We start from the raw sequence: 24,158 nt of genomic DNA, 5'->3' as shown, positions 1-24,158 counted from the left end.
AGCTAAACCCATTGTCATTACTTTATGTAGCTCCACCATCTCTCAGTGTGGCCCTCACCCCCCTGCAACTGCTTTCCCTGTCAGTAGTGAGAGGTTGATTCCTGTCACCGTGGTATGTAAGTCACCATCATCCCACATGCTGAAGTTTTCTCAGTTTCTGTGTGTTCCCCCTGATGCTTTAGATCTTCAGAGGTTGTAATATTGCCATCTTCTAGTGCCTCATTCAAGCAGTGATGCTTATGAGCAAACTTGTGGTTTTAGCATGGCATCTGTCTGCTTCCTGTTGTGCACTTCTGTACAGATACCTCTGTATTTGTACTTCTCTGTTACGTTTATTCATCCTTTCCTTGATGTATTTATGTTGTGAGTTATTCAGGGCAAGGTCCGCGTTCTTCTTCTTTCCTACGTACACATTCTTATTCTTTGCTATATACCAACTGAGCATACTTCTGTATGCACTTTATGTCAATCTAAAAATGGCCATAATTACAATAATGTGCCCGGGACGGGGACGCAGGAAGGACACGGGGACAGTCCCCATCCCCCCGCCCAGGACGAGCCCCTCGTACCCTCACACCCACCTCGTGCCGGCCCGCAGCGCCCCCTGCCGGCGCGGGCGGGGCGCTCGGTGGCTCGGCGCTCGGCCGGCGCTGCCTGCCACACCACCAGGCGGCCCCGCGGCCGCCGCGCACGCGCGTCCCCGCGCTCCCTGCGTGGCTGCCCCGGGAGCGGGGCCGGGAGCGGGGCCGGGGCCGCGTCCTGCGGGGCGGGAGCGGGGCCGGGAGCGGGAGCGGCGGGGGCAGTGCCAGTGCCAGTGCTGTGTGAGGGGCAGGGGGCGGCAGCATGTCGGCGGCGGGTGGTGGTCCCTGCGGTCCGGGCGCGGCCGGCCCAGCCTCGGCGGCGGCGGGCGGTGGCGTGTCCATGTTCCGCTGGCTGGAGGTGCTGGAGAAGGAGTTCGACAAGGCGTTCGTGGACGTGGACCTGCTGCTGGGCGAGATCGACCCCGACCAGGCCGACATCACATACGAGGGGCGGCAGAAGATGACGAGCCTGAGCTCGTGCTTCGCCCAGCTCTGCCACAAGGCTCAGACCGTGTCCCAGATCAACCACAAGCTGGAGGTGAGGGGTGGCACCGGGCGCGGCCGGGCCGGGAGCGCATCCCCGGACGTGCCAGGGTGGCGGCGGCGTGGACCGTGCCCTGCCCCGGGGGCAGCGGGAGCTCCTCCGGGTTTCTTCCTGCTCGTTTCCTGCTCCGAAGCAGCTGAGGAGGGTTCACCAGGCCTCGTGTTTTAGGATTCGGGCCTGACCGCGGCCATCCTCCCTCTGGGTTTGGTAATTCCAGCTCTGGCATGGAGCGGTGCGTGCCAGAGGAGTTCTCTGTGATGTTGAAAGCAGGAGCCTTGGCCAACAGATGCTGCTGACTGGTTTTCTCTTTGCAGTGAGTCAGGACGAGAGGACACAGTCTTAAGCTGGGCTGAGGGAGGTTTAGGTTGGACATTAGGAAGAAGTTCTTCACAGAAAGGCTGCTTAGACATTGAAATGTGCTGTGCAGAGTGGTGGTGGAGTCACCGTCCCTGGAGCTGTTTAAGGAAAGACTGGATGTGGCACCGAGTGCCCTAGTGTGGTTGCCATGGTTCCTGTGTTCGGTCACAGGTTGGACTTCATGATCCCAAGAGTTCTTTTCCAGCCTAATTGATTCCGAGATTCTGTGAATTTGGAAAACCTTTTAAAAGAAGGGACAAAGACAAGATCGAGGTGCTTAAAGCTTAGAGTCAGTAGTCAAAATGAGGACATTGTTCCTCCTTACAAGTAAAAGAAACAGAAAAGTGGATTGAGGATGGACTTTGACAGGTCCTGTTGTTCCTTCACACTTCAAAGCAGATCAAATAGCTCTCTGCCAAGCTTAGTGACTTAATAGCAGAGGTCGCGCATTCTGTGAGGAGAATAATAACTGGCCTTCCTATTGGAAAGTTTTCTTCATGACTGATACAGAGTTTCAGTCAGGGTGGGAAGCAAACGTGGCTCTGGCTTCTGTCCTCCTTCTGATGCTGCATAGAGGCAGGGCTGCAGGTCCTTTGGCCTGTGAAAGAATTGGAGAGCTCTGGAAAGAGGTTCCAGAGAACTTCGTGGTCATTTTATATTTGTCCAAGCTGAGCATCTTTGGTTTAGTAGGTGTTTTTTGTGGTGTCCTGTACAGGTGTGCATGTGAGCTGCCCTCTTGTCTTTCAGTTACAATCAGAAGGCTTTTGATGTTTCTTCCTCAGTTACCTTTCCCTGGGCTAAAGCCCTCCAGTTTCTTCAGTAGCTCTTGTAGACCATACTTTTTAGACTTTTATTGCTTGTTCTTTTAACTTGTAAGTATATAGGAGTAAGAGGGGAAATTCTGAGACACCGTGAAAATATGGGCTTTGTAAGTGCTTCAATAGACAGAATTCCCTTCTTTCAGTCCTTTTTGTTACACTCATTATAATGAAAGAATTTTAGAGTCTTCAAGCAGTAACCTGCTCTTCTGAAGGTGTGCCTTTCAGTAGGAAGTAAAGTAAGTAGATTGTCTTTGGTTTTAGTCAGGTTTCTTCCTGGTATGAAGACATTGTTATGCAAAAGAACCCGTGGAATGTAACAGAGGAGCAGGATTTTTCAGAGTAGAACAAAGATCTCATTAAACTAGGAGGTTTTTTCATCCCAGTCTTTATTTCACTGGAATGCTTACTGTAGTGATGTTCCTCTATGTGTTTATGTTGATATGCTGTCTTACATGTTTCAGTACTGGGAAGAGAGATATATATATATATATATATATATATATATATATATACACATATGCACACACATACAGTACCAACCTATACAGTAGGCTTCATGAAGTATAAGTATAGTAAAATGAGATTTATGAGTTTATGGTAGATAACTAGAATTTATTTTATGGTGGGTTGTTGTGTACAGACATGTAAAACAGCTGAGTTTTCAGGTTATTTTAAGAGAATGGATTTCTTTGAAAGGTTGTTTCAAGCTTAAATATTTTGAAAGGAAATGATGTAACTCAGATCCTGAAAGGTTTTTTGTGTCTAATTAAAATCTTCAGGAACACTTGAAGAACTGAAGATCTGTGCCTAAATCTCTTACGAGTTGAAAAGCAAAGGAGCACAGTTAGCAGTTGTTAATAATTAGCATAATTATTGTGTATATCTATGTGCTTGAGGTAATTGCTTGATAAAAATGATACTGATAATCTAGAGTGAGTGCTTTGGAATTGAATAAAAAGTCTTTGTAAAGTATTTTTATTACTGTGAGTAGTATTAGGCCTCATGCATATAAAGGAGTTTTTATCTTTCAAATAGACCTTTAGAAGACTTTAGTGTTGCCTTGAAGGTTGTTAATTTTAGGACCTCATGTTTATTGGAGTCATAAACTTGAAATGAAAGCTGCCATTTAAAATCTCCAAAAGATGGAGCTGCTCTGTTGGAAATGAGTGTCTTGTCTTCTTATGTGCACAGATTTCTAGTCAAAAGCCCCAGTGACCAATATGAAGACCACAATTTCATAGTTTGAAAGAAATCACTAACATCAATACTGGCGTTTAGGATGTGATTGGTGGTTTTACTCCTTTTTTTGTAATGCGAGTTACTGTACTTCATGTAATTTTTAAGATTGCAATCATTTCTTAATAACTCACCATTGTAATTTTATAGTGCTTGTACATTTTAATACAAAGCTTTTGTCACATTCACAAAAATGACTTCAGTAATAGTTTACTTAAGTACACTTACTCAAGCCAATAAATTAGATCCATCTTGAGAAATACACCTTTATTTGGATTAAAATAATACTTGGGCTGAATCTAAGCTGACTAAGCTTACTCCTGCAGCTGCATTTGACTGGACTTGTCTTACCGGATAAGTGATATTATTTCATAAAACAACAAAAAGTTATGAATATCATTCTGTTGTTTGTGGATACCATTTCCTTCACCAAATTTGTTGAGTCTTACAACAAAGCAGGCAAGAATAAAGAAGTGCAGTTCAGGCTTTGATTTATCTACTTTATTAGCTTCGTACACATTCTCTGATTGGCACAATTGCTTTCAAGAGGCACAGCTTGAGGTTTGGTGAATGGAAGCTCCTGCTGTAGGACTTCTCAAAAAATTTTTTGCCGTCTCGCTGTATACCTACTGCTAGAGAGAGGAATCTAGGTAAAATATTGTATGGAGGATGTTCCTGAATAGTGAAAAAAGCATTCCAGGAAAACAATAGTTTCCAAAGAGGCAGCTATATGTTGGCAATTCTGGGCCAGGTTATTTTTAGAAGGAGCCTGAAGGTATTTCAGATGCACAGGAGATGTATGCAAATAAATTTACTTGTGCTTAAGGTCGTGAAAGTTTATGAACCTACTACTGTGCTAATAACATTTGCAGTCTTAAATTAAACTAATGATATGTTGGGGGGGGATTTGTTTTCATAATTTTCCTGCTGGTCACAGTAGGACAGAGTTGAATTAAGTAGCTTATCAAAGAGGAGGAAATAAAGGTGTTTGGCAATACAAGCCACTGTCATTCCTGAGATCAGCCTCATTTCATTGTGAAAAAATGGAGAAGTGTGTCTTGTTAGTAGGATAGCAAGGACCTCAGTCTTTTAGAATTGGTGACAGACATTTTAAAGGAGATTTTTTGTGGTTCTCTGTTGGAAAGCCATATAAATCAGCAGATGCAGGCTGGTGGTCAGTGTGTGAGATTTTAGAAAATGTTTAACTGAGAAGCAGTTCATAGGTTTTGTTTTTCCTGTTTGACTGTCACTTGACTATGACATTGTCTAGATGTCCATTTCAAAAAATACAAGTTCTGTCTATCTGCAGTTCTGTAGAAATAAAAGAAGTAGGTCAATGTGCCAGTGAAAACTGAGCTTGACTTTAACTCTGGCACTTTGACTGCCAATCTGATTCTGCAGTTTTAAGTGAACAAGCTAGAAAGGAATGTTTGGTGGAGCACACCCTGTATCTTGGCAGATGTGTTAAGCCTGTGTATATGCTAAAGCTAAGGAAAACATGTATGTCTAAGAAGGTAAATGTAGTTTTATGTCCATGATTAAGTTGGAATCAGCAGGTTTAAAGGAACATGTTTCTATAAGCTCAATTCTTCTGTAAGTAACTTGTAACCCATTCAGTTAAAGCACATATAGAATGTTGTGGGTAATATGAAGATGTAATTATGAAAAAACTGTACTGCAGACTGGAAAAGCTAAATTTAGGTGGCTTTATGGGTGTGACTTTCCATAAGCATGCGAGTCCATCTTACAGAACACACTGCAGAGATACAGTCCTGCTCTGTTGTTTGGCAGTACTTTAATCAAGGTAGGACCATACACCTTCTTAGGAAGGTCTGTTTGGATTTTTTTGCCTTCTCTCCTTTATTTTGTAGTGAGAAATGCTCTTGTGGAAGACCAAGATACTTTTTTTCCCTTTGTGAGGTATGTCTATACATACATATAGAATAGCTGCAATAACTTACTTTTTTCAAATGTCATTATAATAAAATGTTATTTTATTAATTGGACTTTTAATACTTTTTCTCTTTTGGAATAGAAATCTGTTGGTACTAGATAGAGTGTGTTTTTTTGAAAAATCAGGTGAGTGAGATTTGGTCCAGCTAATTTGATATCCTAAAATGTGAGCATTTTTTGCATATTCAGGAAATGCAGATTTACATGCATTTTCCAATCAGCTTATATACTAAATTATCATTAGTTTAATACATATAACTTCTATCAGAATAATTATGCCCTTTTAAACTGTGATTATGCCTCTACTTAATTAATATTTTCCTGTATCAGAAGCCTATATACGTCTATGCAAATTTAACTATCCTATTTAATTTTCATATTTTTGTATGGGATAAAGTGTTTTCCTTTCCTGTCTCACTTGTTGGGAGTTGCCAAAGAGGAAGTGAGAGAGAACCAGTATATTAATTTGTATTTCTTAGTTTTCTTTACTGAGTTATGTTGCATAGCTAGTATGGATTTCAAAATAATGGCAATAATGAAACTATTGATATGACTTCTAAGAACAGATTTGTGTCCTCCTAATAAACAACTAGAAGCGTGAGGAACCTGACAAAAATAGTCGTTGTGAGGCAGTCAGAAATTTGTCCCTGTCAGCAAGGCAATTTAAAAAAAAGTAATTTGTTCTTCTGTAAGTAGGTGTAAACAGAATGAGAGAGTCAAGCAAAAAGTAAAACACTAACAAGAAACAGTAGCAGGTATTTTAATGACAAAGGTGAAAAAGATCAGTCACAGGCATAAAAATGTTGGTGGATGTATCTGTTTATGTAAATGGAAACCAAATTTTTAACATGCTTTATTTAAGATGTGGTATCATTATTATGTTATCTTTTAGTTGTTGGGAGGAAAAGTGTGCAGATAATTACATGTCCAGAATGGTCTTCAGCAGAGAAGATAAAAAAGTAGAAATGTTGCTTTGCATCCTTTTAATTTGCTGACCACTCTTCTGAATGTTTTGTCAGGACTAGAATAGAGCCTGAGAAATGGAGTAACTCATTTGTCTTATGCTTATGTCCTTTGTATTCTGTGTGGGATATAATAAAAGTGGGTGAAATTATTTTACGATTCATTTTTGTCTTCGGTATCATACACTACATTTTTACCAAGACTACTTACATAGTTCCACTACTGTAGTGTTTATTTAGGGAGTCAGTAGTCATAAATTTTGTTGCTCATGCTATTATTAGCCACATGATAAAGACTGTTTTGTTAAATTTAATGTTAGCTAAAATTCGAAGTTACATATGTCCTTTTTGGGGTCACAATAATAATGAAATAAAGGTTTTTAATATAATTTAAAAATTTGTCACTGCAGTCTTTTCAAATAATTTCTTGAAACATTTTCGTCATTGACAAGTTGTAAGCATTGTGGTGAAATTGGGGGGCGTTATCCTAAGAAATGTTGGTTTCCAAGTGTACTGTCTGTTCAGAAACTCATTTTGTACAGTGCTGTCACATTGTTTAGTTTTGCAAGGAGCACTGTGAGATTAATAGGGCTCTGCTCTGTTTCATGGTTTCTCATTCAAAGGAGTCCATTAAACTTAATAGGGTTGTGTGAGAAATTGCAGCAAATGCTGCTTAGTACGCTGGAAGAATCAAATAGTCAAGACTGAGGAAGGGTAGAGTGTTCTTCTCTTTTGGAGAGCTGTAGGCAAGGTGATACTGGTGAGATAATGGAGACAAACCTTTCTTCTAGCAATTAGAGAAACGTAATAATTGAGAGCTCCGGCTACTTCACATCAAGGGGCTGATGCAAAGTTAGGGGTCCCCATGAAAACTTGGCAGTATGTGGGTTGTGCAGGCCAGGCTCTGTTGTTGTTGCATATCTGGTGTCTGACTGTGTTTAGACTTCAGGCTGTAGGAGCTGCAGCTGTCACATCCTGTAAATTTGTTTTCTGTCCTGCACTTGTGTAATGTTATGGGAACACTTAAGAATAATGATTTCATTGTTTGTAAAGCGTAATTAAAGATTTTTTTTTTTAACCTGTGTTGCCTTTAAGTGACGTTTCTGTCTTTAAAAAAATGCCCCCAGAATGAAATGGGAAGCAGATATGACATGCTAGTTAAGCAAATGTACAAGATATGCTAGTGTCATATCTTGATATTTATAGTGCTTTTTTGTGCATATGCCGGGACAGAAGCTGCAGAGTAATTGCAGCATTGTAGTGTGTTTCATGATCCTGGGTCTTGCAGCCTCTGAATCAGAAGGTTAATAGTCCTGATCAGGAGTGAATGTTGAAATACGTAAGTGCATATATTGATGAAGTTTATGGAGTCTAGTGTAAATTACATGAGGGCATGCTGCTGAGGAAGTAAAAGCACCTCATAAACTTGATTTGTCTGTGAATTTTGGTTTCATCCAGTAGCAAGATACCTAAGGACCTGTCCTTGAACATTAGCTATTAAATATATATATATATGTACACCAGAGGTGTTTTATTAGTAACAGAATCAATGGAGCTTGGAAATCTCATGATTTGTGGGAAATGGAAGTGTTGAGTACTTTCTCAATTCACCAAGACCTTCTGATTCAGGCATTCCCTGAATGATCTGGGAGTTTCCACATCACAGCATCCTTTCCTTTGCCTTTTCATCTCTACAATTTTTGGTTAGTTGGCTGGACACGAGACAGCAGCTCAGTCTCTAGCTCAGAACTGCACGTGTGCTGCCTGTACACTGGGCTGTCGTCTTCTGCCTCTGGGTGGATTAAACAAATTAGCTAAATATCTGGCTCTTCCCACTTTCCCCTCTGAAAGAGCTCTAATCTGTCACTCTTTCTTACTAGCAGCTGTTTAGGGTAAAAGTTGTATGTTGTAGGAACTTTAATCATACACACTTTTACTCCTTTTGTTTGAATCTTGAAAATTAATTCAGTTCAAATCAACAGGGGAGGAAGGCAAAATAGGGAGAAATGTAGTCATACAGATAAATGATGGCACTAGAAAGTCTTGTTTAGGTAACTGGGAAATTCCGAAATGAGCTCCTAGCTGCTGGCATTCAGAGATTATATGGTGGGGAAAAAAATCTTTTACTTTAGAAAAACAGTTTTCAGACCTTTATGAGTTTAGAAGGCTTGGCATGAGAATGAATCAGGTGTACTCCAAAGGCCTGAAATTAAATGAAAACTAAAGGCATTTGATGAGTGCTTGGTTTATGACTTTTAGTCACTTGTGGCTGGTAATGGATACTTTTGTATGTATCTAGCTTCCCTTTGCTGAAAAATCTGTGAGTTTTCTACTATGTTTGAATTATGCTTAGACTCTCTTTGAGCTAGGTATTCATATACCAAGACGTGCATTCATTGCACTTTGAGGGAATTCAGGTCTTCCTCTCATTTTTATTTGGTGTGGTGAATAGTGGCACTGTCTTGCCCTAGTATGCAAGCCTATGGCCCAGCTTTCCAATTCAGCCTGGCTCCACTTCGAATGCTCACAACTGGACAATGTGTAAGTCATAGACATCTTTTACACCGATTTGCTCAAATGAAACTCTAATCTATATTGCAGAAAGTGCTGCAATGATAGCTCAGAAAATGACAAAGCTTTTCCCAAAGCTAAACCCATTGTCATTACTTTATGTAGCTCCACCATCTCTCAGTGTGGCCCTCACCCCCCTGCAACTGCTTTCCCTGTCAGTAGTGAGAGGTTGATTCCTGTCACCGTGGTATGTAAGTCACCATCATCCCACATGCTGAAGTTTTCTCAGTTTCTGTGTGTTCCCCCTGATGCTTTAGATCTTCAGAGGTTGTAATATTGCCATCTTCTAGTGCCTCACTCAAGCAGTGATGCTTATGAGCAAACTTGTGGTTTTAGCATGGCATCTGTCTGCTTCCTGTTGTGCACTTCTGTACAGATACCTCTGTATTTGTACTTCTCTGTTACGTTTATTCATCCTTTCCTTGATGTATTTATGTTGTGAGTTATTCAGGGCAAGGTCCGCATTCTTTTTCTTCACAATATATGAACTTAGTATAAGATCTTTGAGTATGTCTGAGATCTAATAGAAATAAGTTATTTTTGGTTATTTATTCTAACTATTCTATTAGAATAACTAATGGTCACTTTTCTATGAAAAATGTACAGATGAGAGTTCAGACCATCATATGAAAAATATTATATAAATTAATTGGAAGAGGCTTAAATGATGTCATTTTGTTCTGAGACTCCTGATGAAAAACACTACTTAAGACTTTAAGTACTCCATGACTAAAAATGCAATTAACCCCAGCATTTAAGATAGCATTTATTATATTGCCAATTTAAAATACATATTCAGTATAAGACAATTCATAACAAACTCAATTTTTTGATAATTCATAACTACTGGAACAGGAAATAGGGACTGTTGATTAAAAATAGGACATTGTCTGGACTCTTTTGCCTAGAGGGGTTTTTTTGTATTTTTTTTTTTTTTGATTTTTGAATTTTCCATGGAAGAAATATTAACTGCTTAATGCCATTATTTCTTTTCTTTTATCTCCTATGGGAATAAAAAGAGTAGTTTATAAATTCTTGAGTTATTTCAGTTGAAATTGGTGTTTAATTTTCATAGCTGTAAGACCTCTGAGAAAAAAAAAAAACCTTGGTAAATGGCAAAATATGCCCCAAAATTGACCAAATATTTAGTAAGCCTTTCAAAACTATTTTTCTCGTATCGTCTCTGTGTTAGATTGTTTGGAAGATAAATGCTGGGCTTTGCTATTTGATGAATTTGACCAAGATCTCCAGTTTACTTGAATTGTAGACTTTTATTTAGAAGTTAGAAGTAGCCTGTGTTGATAATCTGAAGCAGTAGCTTCATGTCCTGCCTGCTTGATTCAGGTAGGTCTAGGTGTAGATTTTCATGATTAAATCCTACTTCTGTGACCACAGTTTGGTTGTGCTGTTTGCTGTGCATTGGCTGGGGCAGGGACATGAATGAGGGAGCAGAGAGAAACTGAGGTGTAACCTTGCAGTGTGGTGCTTGCTAATGAGCGGTAATTGCTGATCTGCACAGTTGTATTCTGCCCAGAAGAGTTCCTTTTTCAGCCCAATCAGCAAGTTACAGTTAAAAGGATGTTACAAAATTAAACACACTACCTTCTCTTCAGCCTCTGCCCCTTACTGTTCCCCGGTGAAAGTTTCTGTTCTCTATTTGGTGTTTGGTGGCTCTTCCTGAGCTCACCTTACCATGAAGCTCAGTGGTCTCCTGTGAGTGGATGTTTGTAACTTCTGCCCCCAGCTGACTTCTCTGCAAGTTGTAGGGCAGTTGCAGGTGACGACCAAAATAAATGTCATCTCTTTTTGACAGTCTTGTGGGAGAGTACCTCCAAATTGAAGGATTACTACAGTTGCTTCTGTAGCACTAGTTGATCCTTGTGTTTATCCTGTTATGTTTATACAAATTGAAATACTATATTATCTGGTACCATCTCTTTCTGTAGAACACTTGCCTAATGCAGTGAATGGTGCTCTGGGGAGGAATGGCCTTACTGACAGTGCTTGTTTGTGCTCATCATTTCCTCTGCTGTCTCTGCCCTGTCCCTGGTTTTTACTGAGTAGCTTCCAAAATTGAAGGTAGAGATGTTGAATTTCCAACAGTCCTTCCATATGTTTCCTTTATAATAAATTGGGGGAATTTGGATAAAAAAACAGTGCTAGTAAGAGTAATATAAAGGAAAATTAGGTGAGCTGGCCAAGCCGAGAATGGCAGGACTTCTGTGAAGTAATGTAAATATTTGTCAGCCTTCATAAAAGTAGATCACAAGATTTGAAAGCAGCTTGCTGTGTTTGCATTTTGGTGTGACTCTTGTGCCTGCATCTGTTCCTGGGCATAAATTTATGACTTTTCATAATGTGTAAACAGATTAATTCCATGATATATGCTTATACCATTTCTCATTTTGCTTTTTTTATTTTGTGCTCTTTATTTATCCAGACCTTACAGTACCTGGAGGGAGGCTACAAGAAAGATGGGAGAGGGACTTTTTACAAGAGTATGTAGTGACAGAGCAAGGGGGAGTGTTTTCAAACTGAAAGAGAGTAGGTTTAGATTAGATAATAGGAAAATATGCTTTATTGTGAGGGTGGTGACTCACTGGAACAGGTTGTCCAGAGTGCCCCATTCCTGGAAGTGTTTAAGGCCAGGTTGGATGGAACTCCAAGCAACCTGGTCTAGTGCAAGGTGTCCCTGTCCATGGCAGGGGGGTTGGAACCAGGTCTTTTTAAGGTCCCTTTTAACCCAGGGCATTCTGTGATTCAATGATTCTATGACTAAAACAGCAGGATATGAATTTAAATGGTAGGTTACATGCAGAGTACTGTTTTTAATTTTTATTGCGCGTTTGACAGTTTTTTTGTGATACTTTTGGGGCATCATTCACCCTGCAAAGCTGGTGGCCATCATTCTTGCTGCTTTGTAATTTGCACAGGGAAATAAATTTGTTTTTTCTTCCCACCAGAACTCCAACTGCTCTTCTTTACTAGATGAGGCTGGACAATGTTAAATTGGTCTATTTTAACTGTTCTGCCACTTTGCCATTCTACAGGTCTTTTGAATTAGAGTGGATGAGAGAGTATGTGTGTATATAAAAAAGCAATAAAAGTCAGTATGCTAGCTGTTAGAAAGGAGCAAGACAGATCTTATTTTTTTAAAAGTAGATCTAATAATACACAGTATGTAATAATAACAAAATATTGTTACACATTATGTGAAATTGTGACTGGGTCAAACTGTGCCTTCTTTATTAAGGTCTCTGTTATCTGCTCTGTACTATGTCATCAGCTTTTGTGCTGGTGATATTTTCATTTGCTGTGTTAGTTCAGGTGTGTGTCTGCTTTTGTTAGAGGGTAGGTAAACCACAGCAGAGAGATTTTAACTGTGGCTGGTCACTGGGGACAACAATGCAGCTTTGTAAGTAGCTCATTTCTCTGAAATTATTTGACTCTGTAGTATTTTAAATATCATCTTAACTCTGTAAAAGGCAATTTCTGCTTTAGAGTTCTTCAAGGGTTTACAGATTTTTCAAGTTTTTTTGCAGTTCTGGCAGTTGGAAGGTGAAAATGCATGCAGCTCTGTTTCTTTGGCAAAAAGTAATTGCTGGCCTGATCTGTTCAGGCTCCATGTCAAGGGACAGGGGGAGGTAGTTCTGCTCTGTTCAGTCCCAGAGATACGGACTAAAGGGCATAGCCAAGAGCCTGGAAGGGAGATTGTTCTTCTTGGCAGCCACATGCTGCAGGTTGGCTTGATCCATCTCATCAGTTGCACACTCTGGGTGCTCTGAATCACCTCTGGAAGTGCTTGCTTATCTCTGAATTACTTGAACCTTGAGGAGGCCGTCCATCTAAGTTATGTACCTGAAGCTAGACCCAGTAAATACTCCCCACTGACAGTCAAACCCTTCCTGCTTGTTTTTCATTAACAGATACAGACATTTTATAGCAAGTTGCCTTGCAACTTGAGATTCACTGTTAATTTGAATGTTAGTGTAATGTGGTTAAAATACCTAAAATACCCCGCTTTAATATGAGAGGGCTTTTTTAAAGAATTAGTCACTTCTTCATTTTGGTCTTTACTTCCAAATCTTTTGGATGCAAAAATATACTGTGGGAATTTACCTAAAAATCCCCCGACATCATATTCTGTTTGGTTTTTTTTTTTTTTTTTTGGCAAATAGTAGCCTTAAAGCTTATCTAAATGTAGCTTATCTTATAAAATGCTACTTGAACTTAAGGATAACAAGTAACTTGGTAAACATGTTAGTATTTGTTCTTTCATTCCAGGTATAAACCCTACATGAAAATTGTTTTTAAAATGTTTCAAAACCACTTTTTCAAGAGTTAATATTTATTTACAGTTTTTTACATATGCATTTTAGGGGCATTAGTGGCTTCTGGTTTACCCAACTAATTTGCTATTTCAGTTAAACTGTGGATAATAGCTGTAAATAGGATTATTTGACTTCAGCATTGGGTAAATAATTGTCATTTTGCTTTGAGCAATTTTTTTTCAGTAAGATTTAATAATTCTACAATTTAAAATTGTGTTTACATTGGTAAGGGTGTAAATCCTACAGAGGTTTAATGTCATTGCCTTGTTTTGGAGTGGACATCAGCATCACATGCGGTTGTCTGTGTGAGGGAAAGCTCAGCTGTTGCTGCTTTTGGCAATGTGGTTGTTTGCTGCCTGTTCTGTGGGTGCATGAATTTTGGCAGCTGGGGAGAAAACCCTGCAAATGATGCAGAGTTAAAGCTGGGCTACAGAGGAATGTGTGACAGCAGGTACTCTGAACCTGTATTCCACCATGTACAGCATCCATGTACCAGCAAATGCAGTTATGTGTCACAGTTCTGGTGACCCCATTTAATCTTTGCTCTCATTACTATGATGGATTATATCTTCACAGGCACAGTTGGTTGATCTGAAGTCTGAACTGACAGAAACACAGGCAGAGAAAGCAGTATTGGAAAAGGAAGTGCACGATCAGCTTTTGCAGCTCCACGCGGTTCAGCTTCAACTACATGCCAAGACTGGTCAGAATGTTGATTCTGGGGCTATTAAGGCAAAACTGGTGAGTATGGCAGCTTGAATGTGGGATTATATTATTCTTCTTCCTCTCCTGGCTGAAGTTCTTCCTTGGAAGTTGTAAATAAGCTGATTACAAATTATCATGTTAAAAATACTAACTTTTTTGCTTCTCAATAACATTTATAGTTGGTTTTTAGCAACCATTAAAAATAACATAAATAATATCAGAATAAAGAATAAGGATTTAAGAAGTTATTTTTAAAGAAACCATTTTTAGTTGTTTCTCAAAGTAAAAGAAGAAAATATTTTTGTGATTTATAAAGCTTTTCTTAAGACTGAAGTTGCAAAAGATAATAGAAGAAGTCTGTAATAGAAGAACTCAATAAACTGCACACTTTTTTAAAACTCAAACCTTTATAAAGCCCACCAAAAATTAACAATAATTAATTTATGCTATTAATTGGCATTGACTGATAGCCAGAGCACAGACTGTCTTGTTACTAGCCACTCCACAGATTCAGGCTCTAATACTATGACTTTGTAAATTAAAAGACTAGTGTTGTATACATGTGGTTTCTAACTGTTGGCATGAATCAAAGTCTCTGATTTTCTAAAATTGCTTTGCAGTTTGGTTGCAAATACCTACTCCCAACATGTGTGGAACATTTGTCTATTCTGCTAATTTGTCCTGTTAATTAATGTGCAATAAGACACAGTAGTAGACTGTAAGTCTTAAAGGATGTCTAGGCTAATCACGGAACAACAGGAGTAACCCAAATTTTTTTGTGTTTCAGATTCAAAAGCTGTAATTGATTAGAGCTGTCTTTCTAGGGCTGCATGGCTGTATATTCAGTATAAGAGCAACATTTTCTGGATTGTCCACACATAATTTATTCTGTACTGAATTATAACTACAGTATGGTGAAGTTTATTTAGAGCTCTAAATAATTCTTGTGATGCTTTTAAATAAGCATTAGTTAAATAACTCCAAAATTTTGTAAGTGTTAAACTGCAGGTTTACATGTAGCAAACTTTTTAAGTTAACACATCACTGTGAGTGATTCTGGTCCCCAAATTTTGTTAGTTAGGTTTAACTTCTGGCTAACACAGAGACTAATACTTTAAAGCTTTTTGTTTCTTCTTACCTTGTTATAAATGATTTCTAAAGATCTATTAAATTTCCATGCTACTGACAGCAGTCTTCCCACAGGTGACAATAAATACATTCTACATACATTGGTTCAGGTTTTATCTGTGTTGAAATTGAACTTTATTAACAGCTTAGACTGATATTCCCTGCTCAATTTCCTTTAGTTTTTCCTTTTTATAAATATGAGGACTAGCGATTTGAGTTTGTTTTACTTTGTTTTTAGGGAATTCAAAGCTTTAATGGACAGAAGCTCAACTTTCAACTCTTGTAGATAAAGAAAGCTGTGAAAGTGTGCAAAGCTAGAACAAGCAAAAGTTTTGAGGCCCCTTAAATGACCATAAAATGGGACCTCTGATGTTTGGGTAAATAAAAACTGTTGTGCTGACCTTCTGGCAGTCAGAAGGTCTCTGAGGGCAAAGAAGAACTGTGTCAACAGAATGTGCAATGGGGAAATAAAGCTCTGTACTAGTTGACTTCCTGCTTTCTTGAGGGACAGACACTCCTGTATGTAGACTCTTCAGACTCTTAGCATAAATGTATACTCTATAATCTGTAAAATTGTATATAGTGGTGAACTAGGACATTTTAAGATATTTAGATTGCTAAGAAATTGATAATTGTGTAGTTTAGGCCAAATCCATTTTTAGGAGTGGTGAATTTTCTTAGTGCACTCATAATAACTCTTCGTGAGAGTATGAAGTTGCCTAGTTGAAATTTTTTTTTTTTTTGCATTTTTGCACTTGATGTCTTTTCTGATACTTCTGCCTGTTCTCTATGTCCCTCTTTTAACTCATATTATGTTGTCCTTTCTGAAAGGAAAAAATCTACTATCTGTGTAATGTTATAGAATGGATTTTTCTGTGGTTCTTTCATGTATATTATATTATCTTGCTATTCTTTTTGGAGATTCTTGATATTTTAGGAGAAAGTATTGTTTTCAATACTACAGTAAGGTTAAGTTTTTAACAAGGTTTGTTAATAAATTCCACTGCAAAATAGCAAAACTGTTGCTAAATAAAATTGTAGCAGTGTGCTTGTTCTTTATGCCATCTAATGAAATACACAGTGTGCTGGTGAAGTCCTTTTGGAGTAAGTAATTTATGTTGCATTTTCTTTAAGTTCCTATTGCCTGTTTCTCTAATTATGGAACTCTTTTCTTCTGTCTTAAGTCTGTCCTTTCTGTGGATGAAATGGTAAGTATGCTGATTGCTATTTTTTTTATGTTTAAGCGGTGCTTTTGTTTTGTGCAACAACTTATATATATGTTGGCCTCAGAAACTGGCAAAACAGATCTGGCTTGTTCCTTCTTCCCAACAGTTGGCAAGATGCTGTGTAAAGAATTTCCTTCCTTTGCATTTTGATTTTTCTTTTCTAGATGTGGTGCCCTCTTTCCTAAATCTGTATGTATTCTATTTATTATTGCTACAGCTAGTTTGGGGTGATATCTGGCAACCTGACATTCTGAAAGATTGTTCTGGCAGTATCTCAAAAAATGTTCAGATGTTATACAATTTTGAAAGCATAAACACTGTACACATCTATGAGTGTAATATGAAGTATTCTGCATGTTGTATTTTTTAAAAATGCTTCACTTTTTCCTTTATTTCCCTTTTCTTATTTTTTCATGGGCATGATTTAACTGGCTGGTGTAACAGCCAAAAACATATGAACACAATAATACGTAGATACAAAGAAAAAACAAAGCAAACTTGACTTTTATCTTTTCACAGTGATAGACTTGAAAGGTTTCTAAACAGCTTTTCTACTTCTATTATGTTATATGCTGCATTATTGTTACTCAGTATTTGGCTTTTTGAGGCCACAGGATAGCTGGTAACTAAGCTTTAGTCTTCAACCTTCCTGTGTTTGTTTTTTTTTTAATATTACCAACAGAAAATACGTTTTCTGTTTTCAGAACCTATGCCATACTATGAACACTGGAGAGAATGAAACTTCTATAACTTAAGTTCCTTGATTTCTTTAAACATTTTTGAGACTTTTGTCAAGTCTTTTGACAGTCACTCAAAATAGTACATGCTCTTTCAGTACATCTTCAGAGATTCTGTATTGAAAACCTTTTAATTTTTGTTTTAATTCATGTGGTGATCAGTTGGAGACAGTCCATAGAAGATCAGCTTCTGGGTGTAATTTTCCACCTCAGTCACAGAACAGCAATCATAATAATGGAGAAAAAAGGAAGAAAAAACTTCTATGGGACTGCATTTGTCTTGTATTTTAGGTGTAACATTTAAAATGCATGACTAAAAGTGATTTTATTAGAAATGTAGCATTTGGCTTCCTTTTTAATTTAAATGGCAAACGAAATTCAGAGAAAATCAGTGGAAAATCTGAGTCTGGAGGGCGTTTAAGATGGCTGCTTTGTACAAATACTGTAAAATGTGCTGCATGAAATTTGCTGGTGTAATCAAGAACCTTTGATCACTTCAGCAATTCACTTGTCTGAGGGAGGTTGGACTATGTCTGTCTTAAATTCTAGTCTTTGTCTTTTTATATTTGTCAAATAAAAGATGTTCGAAAAGTGAACAGACAGGGAGCCTGTACTGTTTAGAGCACATTAATGCATTAGTGACAATAGGAACAGAGCTAACAGGATCAGTGTATCTCTATATGGGCTTTGCAGCTACTGTAAAACAGGTGTTATGTCTGAGCTGTGACCCTTCCTACTCCTCAAGCATGGTGGCACTCTTGAATTCTTGTAATTAAAATAGCCCAAGACCAAAATAATAATAGAAAGAATTTGTATAATCTTAGAAACTCCTATTCTTGAAATGTAGATTGGTCAAAATTCTTGGCTTAGTAGTGTTCCTGCAGTTCAGAAAGAGATTTGCTGCCATTCTCACAAGAGAGCCCCAACTCAAAGGCCAGAGACCAGAACTGGCTCTGTGTGACGTGTGTTCTAACATGCGTATGGGCCAGACTTGATCTGAAGGTGGGTCATCATGGGAAGGGCAGGAAGTGAAGTGCCAGGGATTTCAAGTAATCTTTGAGCTGCTCCTCCTGAGCACTGTGCTGGGCAATTCTTGACCAACATGTACATCGGTGTGTACTCTATTCTTCTAACTGATAGAAGTATTTAACAGATGAGGGAGATAGTAGAGTCTGTCAAATTCAGAGCTGACTTTCTGGCAAAGTCAATAAATACTTCCATATATCTATTGTGAAAATAACTCCATTTGGAAGGACCAGCCTTGTTTAATTTCTCAAATGTGGCAGTATTGACCATATTAATGGTTTTATATCCAGGCTTGGAATAGTGACTAGTATATTCACAATTCGATAACAGATTTGTCTTGCCAGTTCTGTAAAATTTCCTATCTGGCCTGTTGCTTCTCTGGTAGCACTTCCTTTGTTTGTTTAACAATGTAATTGGTACAGGTACAGAGAAAGGGTTTTTTTGGGTACTCCAGATAGCTTCAAAAATGCATTATGGTGAACTTAGGTTTTTTTGCTGTTTCAGTTGACAGCCATTTTTGAAAGGAAACAGTATTAGACCATGTGTCTACTATTTTCCTGGTTTGTGGTGGGAGTTTTCCCCCACTTTGTAAATGGATGCAGAGCAAGATATAAAAGATACAAGTAATCAAGCATGCTCTCCTTAAAGTAGATTTTGTAGATTAGCAATCTAATTCCTTTTGCACCAGTACTGTGGGTATTAGAACAGGTAATGACTATGCAGTTTCTGTACATTTGGGATGGAGCAATGTGGGACTAATTTAGATTTCCATAATTCCATTTTCAGAGGGTAAGGCACAGGGAGATAGCTTGCCTAAAGTGTGGTTTTAGTGTGGGTTTTGTTTTTGTTTTGTTTGGTTGGTTGGTTGATTATTTTTTAACAGAGCTATTTTGCACTAATTTTCTTTTAGGTTTGTCAGGGTGGGCATCTTCATGTGTAGAATCCCTGGCTTTATTTATATGGTCTTCAGAATCTGGAAATGTCTCTGGCTGGACATTTCTTGGTTGTTTGCATGAAAATAATTGTCATTTTAAGGACATATGGACTTATGTTTCCATGTCATCATCATCATAATAGTTAAAGAATTTGGTGAAATTGAAATATTTAGTGTCTTCATAGTTCCTCTTCTGTTTTAAAAATAGTATTGTTTAACTTTGAATCTCCCATTTGCAAGACAAGAAAATGTACGGATGATATTCAGGCTACTTAAATTTTGCCACCTTTGCATAGGATAGTATGCAAACCACTAGCTGTAGTGCCAGAGTCCCTGCTTTCTTTTTTATTTCTTTCCTTGCATGCATGTCTTGTACACAGGAGGATAATTTCAGATTGTGTATGCAGAAACAGTAAGTGCTCTTTCATTACTAACTCGGATAAAAGCTTTTTAACATTTTTTTCTTGTTTGGTTTTGTTTTGTTTTGTTTTTTGTCATTATAAAGGAGAGAGAACTTGAAGCTAACAAGAAGGAAAAAGTGAAAGAAGCTCAACTGGAAGCTGAGGTGAAGTTGCTGAGGAAGGAGAATGAAGCCCTCCGTAGACACATAGCTGTGCTTCAGGCTGAGGTTTATGGAGCAAGATTGGCAGCCAAGTATTTAGATAAGGAGCTAGCTGGAAGGTATGTGAAGTCAATCCATGTCCCTTAGCATGAGATGTTTGTTGTTGTTTCCTTCCTTTGCATCCCCAGAGGCAGGTTCAAGGTTAAGACTAAGTAGGAAAAGTCTCATGTTTCCAGTTAATTAACAAAAGGAAGAAGTAAAAATCCCTGGGGTTCTTGCACTGATTGCTGCATGACCATGTGCGGTAGCCACATGAAGTGTATGAGTCTTAGAGTGCATTGCTCTTTCAGTTGCCATACAGCATTGTTCTACTCTCTTTGTCACTATGTAGGGTCCAGCAGATTCAGTTACTGGGCCGAGATATGAAAGGCCCTGCTCACGACAAGCTGTGGAATCAGCTGGAAGCAGAAATACACCTTCACCGTCACAAAACTGTTATTAGAGCTTGTCGAGGTCGGAATGACCTCAAACGACCAATGCAAGCACCACCAGGACATGTAAGTTGAAAAGATGAGCCATTCCTTCATGATTTCTAGACATGAGTTACTTCATCTTTGTGATTGTTTTCACTTCTGTACTGTGTTTTTTTCAAATGTCACTTATAAATACGTTTTTCCTTTGTATGCTGAAGGACAATTCCATGCTGACTAGCAGATCCCTCTAAATGACCACAGAAGATGATACAATTCCTTTGACTTACCTAGGAAATTGAATCTCTGATATAAATATGTATGTTTATGTGTACAAATACAACTTTAACAGCAGAATTTTATAACCTAGGCTTCAAAATGTGGATCTAGCTTATTTACAAAAACCAAGAATAAAGTTTTTAGGATTAGCTTGAACTGAAATGGTTTTTAATTTCTTTTTTTAAAAGGCCATATAAATTGACACTCTGTAAAATAAGTATTTGTAAGTTGTTTTCTTTTCCTCCTAAAGGTACTTCTTAGAACAAAACCTTTAAACAGCATTTCACTGTGAGTGTCTTTGGGAGAACTCACCAAACTTGGCACATGTCCTGTTAATCACCCCAATGTTCAGTGCATAAACCCAAACATTTTCAGTAAAGTGCTTTGCTTTGATCTGTTCTAAATACCTTAGTTGGTCAGATGGATCTTACTTCTTATGTTGCTAATTGCATGTAAAACATTGGTGGACAAATATGTGTATTTGTGATTCTAAGGATATGCATAATGGCGTCAGTGACTTAACACAAGGGAAAACAAACCTTAATTTATTTAGCCTCTCTTTTAGATTTGTGTTCAATGGCTTTTGGTGTGGTTTATTTTTATTACAATAAAAATAAACTCGAGCAAGCAACCTCTTCCTTGGGAGTGTATTACATCATCTTCTGTCATTTGGTTACTTTTAAGATGAGTTTACATCATATTACATTTCAGCAGTGATCAGCGCTTCTCATGTAGTCCCTTAATAGTTTTAATATGTGGCTGATTTTCTTCTTTTGAAGTTAAATTCTCTGTTGTGTATTAATCAGCACTGAAGTAAGTTAAATAATTATTCTCATCAGGGGTGCATAATGAGGAATCTTTTCTGATTTCATACATTTTCTGTAAAGGGGCACTGTAAGTTTGTCCTGCCTGGAGCTAGTCTAAAACTCTGTTACTCATAACACTGCCTGTATATAATTACAAAAACCCCAAATGCTGAAATGCATCAGTTTTGGTTCACACATTTATGTTTGTGCTATGTTTGTTTTTTATCAAACTAGGATCCTGATGCCTTAAAGAAGAGTCAAGGTGTTGGTCCAATCAGAAAAGTTTTGCTAGTTAAAGAAGACCATGAAGGACTAGGAATTTCAATCACAGTAAATATTTGCATTTATTTTCTATGACACAGTAGCATCAAGTTTGTATTCCTACTTCTGTAAACTATGTGGATCAGTAAATGTGTTGTTAGAACACATGAAAAAAGCATACTGAAATCCATAACTATGGTCAGAGGGCTTCAAGACTCATTTTGATAGATTATGAAATAGATAATTGCTACTTTATGTTAAGCTTACGATTTTGACTTAAGTGTAGGGTATAGACACTTCAGCAGATTAACCAGTGGTAATTCCAGGTGTAAGTATTTAGAAGAGCAGAGACAGTCTGAGACCTGACCATCCTAAGATTATCTGTTGTGATTGTAACTTTTTTTTTAAGTATCTGTATTGGCAAGCTGTATAAACTTTTTACAACAAATTTGGAAAATTTTGACTATTATACTTTTATTCTAAATATGAATACTGTTTCTTACAAGTCAATATGGTGCCTGATATGCCTTTTTTAATGAGGTTTTCTACTTTTCATTAGTTTGTATATGATTTTATAGTTTTATTAGTATTCAGAATTGCCTTCTTTAACTCTAAGTACATACTTGAAATTTTCCATTCTTCTGTGGGGAGAAGAATTAAGGGAAGCAGCTCACACATTCTTAAACATTCTTTGTTTGAAGAATGATTTCTAATTTTCTAAAATAGAAGTTGAAATAAGCACTTTAGGAACTACTATCCAAATGTCAATTTTATGTTAAAAGGCATCTCAGTTAATGAAAATTTGCTTTTTTTTTTTTTTGTAATAGGGTGGGAAGGAGCATGGTGTTCCAATACTGATCTCTGAAATCCATCCTGGGCAGCCTGCTGATCGATGTGGAGGACTGCATGTTGGTGACGCTATTCTGGCAGTAAATGGAGTTAATCTAAGAGATGCCAAACATAAAGAAGCTGTAACTATTCTTTCCCAACAGGTCAGTTTGGACCTGTTATCCATAGGCACGTTTAGGTGCTCCCTGTGTTCTGCCTGTTGAATTACCTTGAATTTTAGTGTTTGCTGTTAAGTACAGTGTAACGCTAAGCTACAGTGATTCTTGAGGCTCTATCACCTTACACTTAATCCTCTTATGTTTTGCAACTTAAGGAGAAAAATGCTGGGTCAGTGGTGGTTCAGTTAAACACATGTATTGGCTAATCATTATTCAGTAATGCTGGCGGAAATAATTTTATTATATTGTCCCACAGAAATAACTATTTAGTGACATACACTTTACTCTTATGACGGAACAGCTCCAGCCAAACAATGTTTCTCAAGTGCTTTGTGGTCTAGAATCTTCTTCCTGCCTTGCTTCCCATTTTCAGACAGTTAAAAGCTGTGCTTAATTTATCAGGAAACTTCCTCTTTAGAAATCACTGTTTGAAATGTACTGGCATGTAAGAAATTCGGGCAGTTTTGGTAAAGCTTAGCTATAGAGCTGTACTACTTTAGTCAGTAAAAACTTAACTCAGATACCTATCCAAAATACTCAACACAGCTGTAAATGTGTTCACAACAGTAAAATGTAATTGTTTTAGTAACCTATCTCATCTTGGTAATCCTGCTGGGTAGCTGTGCAGCAGTAAGTAAATTTGTATTTACCACTGCATTTTAGAGAGGCGAAATCGAATTTGAAGTAGTGTACGTTGCTCCGGAAGTTGATTCGGATGATGAAAACGTAGAATATGAGGATGAGAGTGGACACCGTTACCGTTTATATCTTGATGAATTGGAAGAAGGTGCAAATTCAAGTTCTAATAGAAAAGATGCAAATGTGGATGTCAAACCCTCACAAGGTAAATCTTCTAAAATGTGTTACATGCAGTTTAATTCTGAAGTCTCAATATGCAAACCAATTTCTGGAAAATACTGTTTTTATATTCATTGTAAAATTAATCTCTGCTGTCAGTTCAATTAACCTACTAATAGACTGTCAGTTCATCTGGTTGGTCCCTCACTGGTTGGCCTGGTTTACTTAGGTACAACTGAATTAACTGAATTAACTTACGAACTTTTTTCATGGTCATCTTTTCCCAAAGGTTGAAATTCAAATTTATTCTTACCTTTTCCAACCTCTGAACTGGGAGTTATTAATTCCCCTTAACACTTCATGTTGTTGGCTACTTCAGATACATTTTTTTAAATCAGAAAAGTAAAGAAACAGTTCCCTTTGTCCCGCAATACTACGTTCTGCTAAAAACCTGTTAGCTTTAATTTTAGTAGTGATTTCAGCAAACATTCCAGTTTTTGAAACAAGGATCACTGATCTGTCCTTCCCAAGATTGCTTTTTTCCTTAAATAATTTTTCTTTTTAACTTGCAGTGTTTGATAAGAAGCCAGGTATTGATGGACATGAAAATGGAGACCTGGGGAATTCAGCCCGTTCTGCTGAGTCTTTATCCTAAAAACAAACAACCAAAAAATCCAGAAACCTGGACAGATCCCATCTTTGGGAACAATTGATAATCAATATTGACTGCTTAAAGTTGCATATACTAGTGTAGGTTGTAAAAGGATGATTAAATGTCAAAAGGAACTGTATTACTGTTGCCTGGAAAAAAGGCGGTTACCTCAGGGCTTCGTTGTGAGCAATTCTAAATGTGGAAAACTGTC

The 24,158-nt window shown here is 37.9% G+C and overlaps 1 protein-coding gene across 1 annotated transcript; it reads left to right on the top strand.

The window, feature by feature from the left end:
• Positions 1 to 804: 804 nt before the first annotated feature.
• GOPC (golgi associated PDZ and coiled-coil motif containing) lies at positions 805 to 23,950 on the top strand. The gene is made up of 9 exons (XM_048295998.1): positions 805 to 1,119; positions 13,933 to 14,097; positions 16,374 to 16,397; positions 19,618 to 19,793; positions 20,066 to 20,231; positions 21,464 to 21,559; positions 22,318 to 22,482; positions 23,161 to 23,341; positions 23,868 to 23,950. The coding sequence occupies exons 1-9, from the start codon at positions 844 to 846 to the stop codon at positions 23,948 to 23,950; spliced, it is 1,332 nt and encodes a 443-aa protein (XP_048151955.1). The 5' UTR covers positions 805 to 843.
• The last annotated feature ends 208 nt before the right edge of the window (positions 23,951 to 24,158 follow it).

This window comes from Corvus hawaiiensis, chromosome 3 (assembly GCF_020740725.1).
Source record: "Corvus hawaiiensis isolate bCorHaw1 chromosome 3, bCorHaw1.pri.cur, whole genome shotgun sequence".
NCBI classification, from domain to species: Eukaryota; Metazoa; Chordata; class Aves; order Passeriformes; family Corvidae; genus Corvus; species Corvus hawaiiensis.
This window is presented reverse-complemented; position numbering and strand designations above follow the sequence as displayed.

Excerpts from the sequence above, each read along its gene's own strand:
- GOPC (XM_048295998.1), top strand. The coding sequence starts at position 844 with ATGTCGGCGGCGGGTGGTGGTCCCTGCGGTCCGGGCGCGGCCGGCCCA. Across the intron at positions 21,560-22,317 it reads GACTAGGAATTTCAATCACA|GGTGGGAAGGAGCATGGTGT; the intron begins GTAAATATTTGC and ends TTTTTGTAATAG. Across the intron at positions 23,342-23,867 it reads GGATGTCAAACCCTCACAAG|TGTTTGATAAGAAGCCAGGT; the intron begins GTAAATCTTCTA and ends TTTAACTTGCAG.